Below are 12204 nucleotides of genomic sequence, written 5' to 3'. Positions count from 1 at the left end.
TCCGGGGACCATAAAGGGTCTCAGTCATTAAAATGTTAAAAAATAAGTCAGATTATTATTATTTTTTAATTATTTAACGCTTACAGTAAATCTCTATATCAACTTCAAGTCGATATAAAGTAATACAAATTAAAAAAAATGTTTTATGGCTTTTCTGTCAAAAACAACTTAGGTTTTTTTTATAGTTAAACTGAAATATGCAGTATTTAGTAATTAGAGCCCTAAAAGATCATTAATCCAGGACACCATTGATTTTAATTCTTTCATATTTTTGAGTAATCACAGTGAAAATAAATGATAAATGAGTCATACGTGTATAGCGCTTTTCTACCTTCAAGGTACTCAAAGCGCTTTGACAGTATTTCCACATTCACTCATTCACACACTGATGGCGGGAGCTGCCATGCAAGGCGCTAACCAGCAGCCATCAGGAGCAAGGGTGAAGTGTCTTGCCCAAGGACACAACGGACGTGACTAGGATGGTAGAAGGTGGGGATTGAACCCCAGTAACCAGCAACCCTCCGATTGCTGGCACGGCCACTCTACCATCTTCGCCACGCCGTCCCCAAAAGATAAATAAAAGATAAATAAAAAATCACTAAATATATTTGGGATCCAAAAGGTGCCCCACTCATAAAGTGATACATTTTTATTAGGTTTTTCTTTTACTTTCAACACTTAAGTTACGAGATCAACTTCAGGGGCCGTACTTATCAAGCTTCTTAGAGTGCCATTTTACACTTAAGTCCTGAGAATTTGTGAAATTTAGTCCTACTCTCAAACTTAAGAATAAAAGCTTTTTATCAACGTTCTTAAGTCTAAGAATCACTCCTACTCTCCACGATATTTAAGAGACCTTCAGAGGTGTCTTAAGTGGTTAGGAGTTGCCAGGGGATGGCACTGAGGCGAGAGAGACGTGCGCGAATGTTCAGGGAGCGGAACGATGTCCTGGATTTGTTTGATGACGAGCAGCTGATCAAACAGTATTTTTTAGACAGAGCGGGTATTATTTTTGTCACAGATTTAATACTTTTCGAATCCTTGTTGATTTCTGCATGTGGCTGCAGTGGGCTAGTATATATAGAGCCACCCACACCAGTTTCAAATTAGTTGCCTAATTAATGAATTGGAAAGAAAATGTTATGAGAGTAGCGTTTTTATTTTATTTTTATTTTTTTAATTTTTTTTTTAAAGTTTTATTTATACATTTCAACATTTCAACAATCAAATAAGTACAAAAGTAGTACAAAACAGTACAAAAAGAATACAAAGCAGTGCCAGGGGGTTATAAATTCAAAGTAACTAAAATAAAATGCAAAAAAACATATATATAATATAAATAAAGTGCAAAGCCATAGGCTCACTCAATTTCAGTAAACAACTCAAATTTGGAACACAATCGTCTTCACAGCTTTCTGGTTGCTAGAGGTAGAGAGTGTCTTAATGTACAGTTCTAACTCTTTTTTAAAGGCACAAAAGACAGGTCGGGTATTGAGAAACTTACATTTATGAATATACAACTTAGCCAATAGTATAATGAGGTTGCAAAGGTAAAATTCCTTTTCAAATTTTTGTTCATATAGTGTAAAACCAAATATCACATCTTTAAAACAAAGCACAAATTTGTCAAGAATATTGTCCAGGATGAAGCGACAGATGCCCTGCCATAGTGATCGAGTGCTTTCACAAGTCCAAAACAGGTGGTAAACAGTCTCTGGATGCATGTTACATAAGGTGCAGGTAACATCAATGTCCTTCTTGTATCTAACCATCACAGTCTTTACAGGGTAATAACGATGAATGATTTTAAAAGATATCTCTTTGACTTTGTTGGTAAGTAAATACCTGTTAGGAAGGGACCATGTTTTGATTATGAGAGTAGCGTATGTGTGTGGCCGTGAGGTGAGTGACGTCAGTGAGTGTGTGGGCGATAGAAGAGAGGGAGCGGTAGCGTGAGTGCCGGCGGGGACTAGTTTGTTTTGTATTATTTTGTAGTTTATTGTCAAAATATACACTCCCCATTGTCCACTTAAATATTTCCAAGATATTTCTTTATTCTTAGACAACGGATTCCCTTCCGTGATTGGTCATTTCTATGGACACAGAAATTACGTCACCTAAAATTCCGTTTACGGCACATAGTAATGTCGTAATTCAGCTCTGAGTGTGACACTTAAGATTCAGTCCTACACTTCGCTGAAAGTGTGAGTAAGACGCTTGATAACTAACTTTTAAGTGCAGCTTTCAGCGAAGAATTTATTTACTCTTAAGTCAACTCTTAGCAGACTTCTTAGGAGTAATTCTAAGAAGCTTGATAAGTACGGCCCCAGATATATCTGTCGATTTTATGCTGGAACTATTATTTTGTTTGTTTTATGCGCTTTTGTCAAAGAAAACTTTGATGTTTTTATATGGCTACTACACAATATATGCAATATTTACCACATAAAACATTTTAAAGTGAAATATTTGAAGTAATTGGAGCCCTAAAAATAATTCCTTATAACATGGATTTTTTGTCTTTTTTTTTTTTTTTGAGCAATGGCAAAAAAAAGAAAAATGAAGAATGACAAAAGAAAAAAAACAGCCTGCATGGCAGCTTTTGTGTCAACATTGCAACTTTTTCTCGTTAGATTTCACCTCATTGCACTTTTTTTAATGTTCTTTTTTATTTTTACAATAGTATTTCCAGAATGTGTGGCGGGCCGGTAAACAATTAGCTGCGGGCCGCACTTTGGACACCCCTGACTTACATGTTGTGGTTAATAGTATTCTATCTTTATTTGTTGTTATTTATACTTTCTGAATAAATTATTCAACTTATTGGTGTTAACTTTCAATCTATCAAGGTAAAAAAAATAATCCATTCATCCATCCATTTTCTTCCGCTTATCCGAGGTCGGGTCGCGGGGGCAGCAGCCTAAGCAGAGAAGCCCAGACTTCCCTCTCCCCAGCCACTTTGTCCAGCTCCTCCCGGGGGATCCCGAGGCGTTCCCAGGCCAGCCGGGAGACATAGTCTTCTCAATCAAAATCAAATTACCGGATACTATTTATGTAGTTTGCTCATTTTCCTTGACTGGTGCACTGCTTTATTTTTTTTTTACATATGTAGCATAATCTACAAAGATACAAAGAATTGCTATTGCGACATCTAGTGGACACATTTAGAACAGCAGTTTGTTTCATTCAAAAATTTCTGCTAATTTTTATACTTTGCAAACTCATCCCGCGGGCCGGATAAAACCTGTTTGCAGGCCTGATTCGGCCCGCGGGCCGTATGTTTGACACCCCTGCTTTAGGGTGATAGTAGGCTACATGTCCAACAGCTAAGTACACAATACCACAGAAGCTAGGCATACTGTACGTAATAAGATCCCTATTTGATCAATAGGGCACATGATTTTGCAATGCATCGTGGGGGCTGGGTAGCCATTGTTGATGGACAGTTTTTGTTTACATGGCTGTACTCAAATAAACTAATAAATAAACAAATAAATTGTGTGAGAGCAATAAACTAGATTAAAATGGATCGTACAAAAATCAAAGGGACTGTACTGAAACAAACTGGACCCTGTTCCAAAGGCTCGCTACCTTAAAATAAGGTAAAATTGGTGAAATTGTTCCATATGAGCATGTCCAATAGATGACATTTGAGCAAGCTGCCCAACGTGTCCTGTATCTCGGTCGTCAATGGAGTCCATTTTTATACAGGCCAAACATTTCAGAATGCAAAGTCAGCAAAGACAAACCAACTTTGGGTGTGTGCAAGACCTCGGAATTTTACATCAGAAAGTTTCAGAGGTAAGTCAACAGGACTTGTCACTGTGTGGTGTCTCCTGGACAAATTTATTTAAAACTAAATATTAGAGATGTCGGCCTGCCGATATTATCGGTCGATAAATGCTTTAAAATGTAATATCGGAAATTATCGGTATCGTTTTTTTTAAATTATCGGTATCGTTTGTTTATTTTTTTATTTTTATTAAATCAACATAAAAAACACAAGATACACTTACAATTAGTACACCAACCCAAAAAACCTCCCTCCCCATTCACACTCATTCACACAAAAGGGTTGTTTTATTTCTGTTATTAATATTCTGGTTCCTACATTATATATCAATATATATCAATACAGTCTGCAAGGGATACAGTCCGTAAGCACACATGATTGTGCGTGCTGCTGGTCCACTAATAGTACTAACCTTTAACAGTTAATTTGACTAATTTTCATTAATTACTAGTTTCTATGTAACTGTTTTTATGAGGTGGTTCGGGCATCTGGTCAGGATGCCACCCGAACGCCTCCCTAGGGAGGTGTTTAGGGCACGTCCGACCGGTAGGAGGCCACGGGGAAGACCCAGGACACGTTGGGAAGACTATGTCTCCCGGCTGGCCTGGGAACGCCTCGGGATCCCCCGGGAGGAGCTGGACGAAGTGGCTGGGGAGAGGGAAGTCTGGGCTTCCCTGCTTGGGCTGCTGCCCCCGCGACCCCACCTCGGATAAGCGGAGGAAGATGGATGGATGGATGAACTTTATTTTTTATTCAAGAAAATGTTTTGAATTTATTTATCTTATTTTATTGTTTTTTGTTTTTTTTTAAAAAGGCCCTTATCTTCACTATACCTGGTTGTCCAAATTAGGCATAATAATGTGTTAATTCCACGACTGTATATATCGGTATCGGTTGATATCGGTATCGGTAATTAAGAGTTGGACAATATCGGAATATCGGATATCGGCAAAAAGCCATTATCGGACATCCCTACAAATATATTTCAAGTCTGAAATACACTGTGCATTAATGTGGGAAATATTTAAAGTATTTTCAGTTACTGATCTACGAATAGATGTATTGTTTTTTTTCCCCCAAATACTATACGCTGTTCATTACATGTGCAACAGAATAAAAGAGGCTTTGATTCAAACTTGTGAAAATGCAGAGAATACATCAACATGTACCAGGTGATGGCGTTAAAAGTCATGTTTGATTGTCTCACGACTGCTATCCAGGCTATTCACCGTCTCTTTACATTCATTGTCTGTTTATTAGCTCACTAACCCCACTTTCTGGAGTTTGTTTCTACACTGGAAATAAGACAAATCTCACCAAATCTTTTTTTTTTCTTGAAGCGATCATGACAACCATTGTAGCAGTTATTGATGCTACATGTTCACGACTTATTTGGAACTTGTTCAAGAAAAAAACAGAACTTTAGGATGGAGTATTGCATGCAACCCAATGTAAAGATGGATGAATTGCATTTCATCTCAACACTTTCAAGCCCTATATTATAGTGAAACAACACATTTGTCAATATAAACAATTATCAAATGATTATAGTTGTAGGATTAGTTATAGCAGCTGTTGTATATAATTGGAGTATTTCTAAAGTATCCAGTAACAAATGTGTCAGCATAGTTCAATTTACTGCGCCATGAGATTAACGTAATTAATTTTTGTGGCCACCAGGTGTTGCAAAAAAACACAAATTTTCAATTTAAAGACAGCATAAGTCCATTTCAGATGGTTTATAACAAATAAATGAATGTTTTTCATACCTACCATTGTTCTCTGCTTAAATAATTTTACTTGATCAAGCCTTTTAAAAGATTCCAAGCTACAAAATAATAAAATAATATATGAATACCCGCTGATATGGTATTGGATCAATTTCAGTATTGTATCGGAAGTGAAAAAGTTGTATGGCAACACCATTAATCAAAATACATCCAGTTTTTACATTTTACATATCAGAGTTCAGCACGCACAAACACTTCATTTTTGCTTGCTAGCTTGATTGAACGGCCAAAGACTGACAAAGGAGATGATGAGTCATAAGAAATTGTTTGTGTCACAGCACAGTGTTTAAGTGTTTACCGGTATCCATGACGATGGATGGACCAGAACATCCAAAGCCTCCTTGGGGGGCGGGAGATCACTTGCGGTCTCCCCCTGCTGGTTGTTACATGCACACGTCAGACCTGAGTGATGTCATCAGACAAGTGTGACATCATCAGAGACTGACCAGCGCAACCTCAGACGGAGTGTCCTGGTTCTGCTTATGGTTCTGGTCCAGCTTGGCCTGCAGCAGGTCGGCCATCAGACGCACTCGGGAGCTGCCGACCAGGCACTTCTCAGCGATATCACATGCCTGAAAAGAAAAGAAGAAAGGATCAGGCCGGCGAACAGGTTTAATCCAGCCTGCGAGATGAGTCTGCTAAGTGTACAATTGAGCTGCATTTTTAAATTCGAGAAACCGCTGTTCTAAATGTGTCCACTTGATGTCGCAAAAGCAATTCTGTAAGGGAAGCAAATAGTTTATACCTGGGCGAGCAAGTATACCAAGCAAGAGGTACATTGTAAAGTGGGGCAGCGATTCCTCCCCAATGTAAAACAAACAGAGGCGTAAAATAAACAATAGGTAATCCCACTTAAAAGGTTTCACTGCACTAGTGTTGTCCCGATACCAAAATTGCATTATTGGCTTTATTTTATCAAAAAATCTTACGATACATTAAACATATGTTTCTTATTGCAAATTTGTCCTTAAATAAAATAGTGAACATACAAAACAACTTGTCTTTTAGTAGTAAGAAAACAAACAAATACTCCTACTTAGTCTGCTGATGTATGCAGTAACATATTGTGTTATTTTCCACTCTATTATTTTGGCAAAATTATGAAGGACTACCGGTAGAAAATCAATTATTAATCTACTTGTTCATTAACTGTTAATATCTGCTTACTTTCTTTTTTAACATGCTCTGTCTACACTTCTGTTAAAATGTAATAATCACTTATTTTTCTGTTGTTTGGATGCTTTACTTTAGTTTTGGATGATACAACAAAATTTAGGTATCAATCCGATACCAAGTCGTCAAAGGATCATACATTGGTCATATTCAAAGTCCTCATGTGTCCAGGGACATATATCCTGAGTTTATAAACATAATATACATTTTTTAAGACCGAAAAGAGATTTTGTGATGTTGAAAAATACACTAAATTGGCCCTAGTGTGTGAATGTGAGTGTGAATGTTGTCTGTCTATCTGTGTTGGCCCTGCGATGAGCTGGCGACTTGTCCAGGGTGTACCCCGCCTTCCGCCCGATTGTAGCTGAGATAGGCTACAGCGCCCCCCGCAGTAGAAAATGGATGGATAAAAAATATCGATGTAATCATAGTAGTATCGACTAGATACGCTCCTGTACTTGGTATCATTACAGTGGATGTTAGGTGTAGATCCATCAATGGCGTTTGTTTACATTTTGGCGCCGGTGAGTTACGGTGTGTAGTGAAGCATGTTTAGCTATTTCTCGTCCTCCAGCGATAATAATACTTGTAAGAAACTTACTTTATTTGTCGCCATGGAGGTGAGGATTAGTGATTTAGAAGTAGCTATAACACTGTCGACTGCGGCTGGACTTAAGCCGCTAGCTAGCTAGCCATGTCTTAAAGCACTTCTTCCTGAGGGTGTTTCAGTGTTATAACTTCACCTTTATCTTCAGTTTTTAAGCCGAAATGCGTCCGTTCTCCTTTTTCTGTCTACACACTGTGTCTGTTTGTAAGTACTCCGTGTGTGCGCGCTACCGAACATGATCCTCGGCTCGTAAAACCAACAATGACACGACGTGACGACGACGGGAGGCCGGGGTTGTGGGGGACCGGTACTTTTTAGAGGCGGTATAGTACCGAATATGATTCATTAGTATACCGTACAACCCTACACTGCACATTGATATAGTTCTGTGAAAATGATTGTATTCTGTGCAAATTTAAAGAAAGTGAACAATGGAAATGACAAATGAGGTAGGTGATACATAGAAGCGTTTGATTCATACTTTATTTAGTTTTTTGTTCAATCTTAGATGGGCTGTGATTTAAAGTTTAAAGGACTACTGAAACCCACTACTACCGACCACACAGTCTGATAGTTTATACATCAATGATGAAATCTTAACATTGCAACACATGCCAATACGGCCGGGTTAACTTATAAAGTGCAATTTTAAATTTCCCGCTAAAGTTCCGGTTGAAAACGTCTTTGGATGATGACGTATGTGCGTCAAACTACTTCCTTAACGTAAATGACCGCCATAACCACAACACCAGGGGGTGCTCCACTAACCACGTTAAACCCAGATTCCGAACTAACAAAGGTCTTAACTCATTCTCTTTCTATGCCACATCAATGTGGAATGCGCTCCCAACAGGTATAAAAGAAAGGGCATCTCTATCCTCCTTCAAAACCGCTATAAAAGTTCACCTCCAGGCAGCTACAACCCTAAACTAACACCCTCCCCGGATTGCTAATAATCAAATGTAAACAATCAAATGCAGATTCTTTTTCTTATGCCTTCTGATCTCTCTCTCTCTCTCTCTATGTCCACTACTTGATGTCCATATCCCCACCCCCACCCCACCCCCCTCCACACTCCTGATTGTAAATAATGTAAATAATTCAATGTGATTATCTTGTGTGATGACTGTATTATGATGATAGTATATATGATAGTATATATCTGTATCATGAATCAATTTAAGTGGACCCCGACTTAAACAAGTTGAAAAACTTATTCGGGTGTTACCATTTAGTGGTCAATTGTACGGAATATGTACTTCACTGTGCAACCTACTAATAAAAGTCTCAATCAATCAATCAAAAAAACGTAACCAGTGAAACAGAAGTATCGGTACCCCATTGAATCCAATACAAAATAGCTCTGTTTTCATCTCATAATTCCACAGTATTCTGGACATCTGTGTTGGTGAATCTTTTGCAATTTGTTTAATGAACAATGAAGACTGCAAAGAAGAAAGTTGTAGGTGGGATCGGTGTATTAGCGGCGGACTACAGCAACACAACCAGGAAGACTTTGACTTGGATAGCAGACGCGCTAGCCGACGCTAGCCACCGACCGCACGGATGATCGTAGTGAAGTCCTTCGTCCTTCCGTCGATCGCTGGAACGCAGGTGAGCACGGGTGTTGATGAGCAGATGAGGGCTGGCTGGCGTAGGTGGAGCGCTAATGTTTTTATCATAGCTCTGTGAGGTCCCGTTATACTAAGTTAGCTTCAATGGCGTCGTTAGCAACAGCATTTTTAAGCTTTGCCAAGCTGGAAAGCATTAACCGTGTATTGACATGTCCTTGGTTTAATAGTATTGTTGATCTTCTGTCTATCCTTCCAGTCAGGGATTTATTTATTTTGTTTCTATATGCAGTTAAGCACGATGCTATCACGTTAGCTCCATAGCTAAGTTAGCTTCAATGGCGTCGTTAGCAACAGCATTTTTAAGCTTCGCCAGGCTGGAAAGCATTAACCGTGTATTTACATGTCCATGGTTTAATAGTATTGTTGATCTTCTGTCTATCCTTCCAGTCAGGGATTTATTTATTTTGTTTCTATATGCAGTTAAGCCCGATGCTATCACGTTAGCTCCGTAGCTAAAGTGTTTCGTCGATGTATTGTCGTGGAGATAAAAGTCACTGTGAATGTCCATTTCCGTTCTCGACTCTCATTTTCAAGAGGATATAGTATCCCAGGTGGTTTAAAATACAAATCCATGATCCACAATAGAAAAAGGAGAGATTGTGGAATCCAATTAGCCAGCTTGTACCTAAGTTACGATCAGAGCGAAAAAATATATGTCTTGCACTGCATTCTAGTCCTTAACTCTAATGTTTCTCATCCACGAATCTTTCATCCTGGCTCAAATTAATGGGGTAATCGTCGCTTTCTCGGTCCGAATCGCTCTAGCTGCATTGAAAACAATAGGAAAATATGAGGAGGCGATCAACTGACTACATCACGCTACTTCCGGTAGGGGCAAGGCTTTTTTTTTATCAGATACCAAAAGTTGCGATCTTTATCGTCGTTGTTCTCTACTAAATCCTTTCAGCAAAAATATGGCAATATCGTGAAATGATCAAGTATGACACATAAAATGGATCTGCTATCCCCGTTTAAATAAAAAAGTTTCATTTCAGTAGGCCTTTAATTGCTTTGCAGATACACTGAGATTAAGTCTAAATTCATTGTATTCTTCATGTTTTTTTTTTAAGATGCACCATTTTTTTCCCTCAGAATGTTCAACTAACTCGAAGTGTTTTGTCAAGAAGAGTATTTGTGATACGTACATTTTCAGAATGTGCTTTTTCTATTTTGGGCCGACATAAAACAAAGAAAACAATCTGAAGTTGTACAGTATTTTTAAGTTATTATGCCAGGATTTGACCCGTTGGGGGAATAGATTTCCCTCCATGTGGCCCCTTAGCTTAAAATGAGTTTCACACCGCTGATGTACACGGAACAGTCCGAAGCTACCTTTGATCGTCTGCAGAGGATGGCGGTGGGAGTGACCACAGCAGCTCTGACCTCTGAACTCTGAGACCCTGAATGCAACACAGAACAACAAGGACCTTTAGTGACCCTGAACACAAGTGGGCAAGAAGGGGGTGGAGGTTTTTCCGCACCCAAAGAGTTCGGGGCATCTGGCAGCTTCTGGTAGAACTGGCTGAGGTACATGACCATGGACAGAGAGTCCGGTTCTCCTTCAGAGCACATCTCCTCCACCGTCATTAGGGGGGAAATTCCAAACTCTCGCTCGCACACATCAAAGGCCAAGCGAATGTTTTCTTCCTTCGCCGTGGGGTTGAGGGCGCCAAAGTCTCTGCCGATAAACACAAAATTGTTATTTGGGTTTCCATTCGTGAAGAACGAACAGAAGGTGTTTTTACATGAGGTCTGGTCTGTAGCGGTGAACCAGTGCACACAGAGCCACGCCACTCTTCCATGATGTGGTCAGGTCGCTCACGGCAACGCCAGGGTAACCTCGCGTCTGCTCCCGACACCACGCCAGCAGCTGCTTGGACTCGGACAAGGACTCTGATTGGGCCGACACAAGCAATCTATTTCTAACTAGTCAAACGAAGACGTCAAGACAGGTCATCTCACCTTGTCTCCATGGCGATACGCCGACGATGTCATCAAATTCTGTGTTTTGCCCCGCCTCCTCTCCTGTGTCAACCAAGTGTCTCACCTGTCCAGGAACCATGAAACATGATCCATTCTACACGGGTGTTTCATTTAAAAACGCGTACCTGAGTCGGCGTGACGCTCTGACACACGTTGACGTATCGGCTGGACGGGTCCAAAGAGTATAAAGAAAAGTTCTTCTGCATGTTCTCTGGTGTGGTCTGAGCCAACAAACGATACACGCTCTCTCTGGACGCAGACATACGGCTGGTCAGACGGACAAGACAAGACAGAAAGTCAGACAGATAGGTCACCTCTCGGCGAGCACGTCCAGAGGAGAATCCCCCCGACACCATCGCCGGATCATCCAAGACGCATCAAGGGCGGCCAGGAAGCCACGAGCCACGCCCGTTCCCATTGGCCAGAAGGGCTGCGTAGAGACAGAGACCCGTCTCATAATGGTGGACGCCACTTAATCTTGAAGTTGTCTCACCTCCAGCAAGCTGTCTCCCACCAGCGTAACCAGCAGCTGGTGGCCATGGCGACACCAGACCATGGCGGCGTTCTCTGCCGCGTACATGGAGGTGAAGTCGAACATGGCCACGTCCGGCTGTCCGTAGTGGTTAATGGCGAAGTCCAAAGATGGAAGTTGATGACTGGTGGAGAAGTTGGCGGCTGTGCGGGCAAAGGCCTGCAACGCATTCTGGTCCACGTTGGCCCGGGACAGCAGCTGCTCCGTGTCCGCAAAGTCCTGGAAGACCAAACATTCATAGAAAGGGTGTTTGTGAGGAACGGGTAACAAATCCAGAACTTGTATACAGTAGGCACAGACCGAAGTCAGTCTGTACTACAGGGTATCGATTTACATAGAATCAAATTGTGTCATACTTGGGTATCTTTGTTGCACCTGACGTCATGTACGGTTGAAGTTTCAGACTACTTTTAGGCAATTTTACAATGTTCTTTGCTAACACTGCTTATACAGCAAGAAGGCGCTCAAAAGTCCAATAAGGCTGCATTTTTCAAAATGTGCTAGCTCGATGCTAAATTACACTGGATTTAACACATTGAGGTTCCTCAGGGCACGATTCTGGGATCTCTGTCGTTCAACTTGAACATGCTGCCAGTCGTCCAGCTAATACACAGCTTCAACGTGTCCTACCACAGCTATGCAGCTCACTCAGATCTACGTGTCAGTGACGGCAAATAAAACTGTTGATTCAC

General features: G+C 40.5%; 1 protein-coding gene across 7 annotated transcripts in view; it reads right to left on the bottom strand.

The window, feature by feature from the left end:
• The window catches only part of LOC133661465 (protein-methionine sulfoxide oxidase mical3a-like), a 32622-nt gene that overhangs the window by 13715 nt on the left and 6703 nt on the right, over nt 1-12204 (bottom strand). For 6 of the 7 annotated variants that reach the window (XR_009827945.1, XM_062064669.1, XM_062064670.1 and 3 more), the window contains 9 exons: nt 11474-11731; nt 11295-11410; nt 11106-11229; nt 10960-11044; nt 10743-10890; nt 10479-10675; nt 10330-10397; nt 6030-6155; nt 5882-5959 (listed from right to left, as the gene is read on the bottom strand). Coding sequence is in view for 5 of the 7 variants with exons in the window: in XM_062064669.1 (XP_061920653.1) it covers nt 5882-5959; nt 6030-6155; nt 10330-10397; nt 10479-10675; nt 10743-10890; nt 10960-11044; nt 11106-11229; nt 11295-11410; nt 11474-11731 (1200 nt within the window). In the remaining 2 variants the exon portion in view is untranslated. Of the gene's footprint in view, nt 1-5881; nt 5960-6029; nt 6156-10329; nt 10398-10478; nt 10676-10742; nt 10914-10959; nt 11045-11105; nt 11230-11294; nt 11411-11473; nt 11732-12204 lie in introns of those variants that run through there. The other variant, XR_009827946.1, reaches the window with a different exon arrangement.

Source organism: Entelurus aequoreus, linkage group LG12, assembly GCF_033978785.1.
Source record: "Entelurus aequoreus isolate RoL-2023_Sb linkage group LG12, RoL_Eaeq_v1.1, whole genome shotgun sequence".
NCBI classification, from domain to species: Eukaryota; Metazoa; Chordata; class Actinopteri; order Syngnathiformes; family Syngnathidae; genus Entelurus; species Entelurus aequoreus.
Note: the sequence above shows the minus strand (reverse complement) of the source record. Positions and strands in the feature narration are given on the sequence as shown.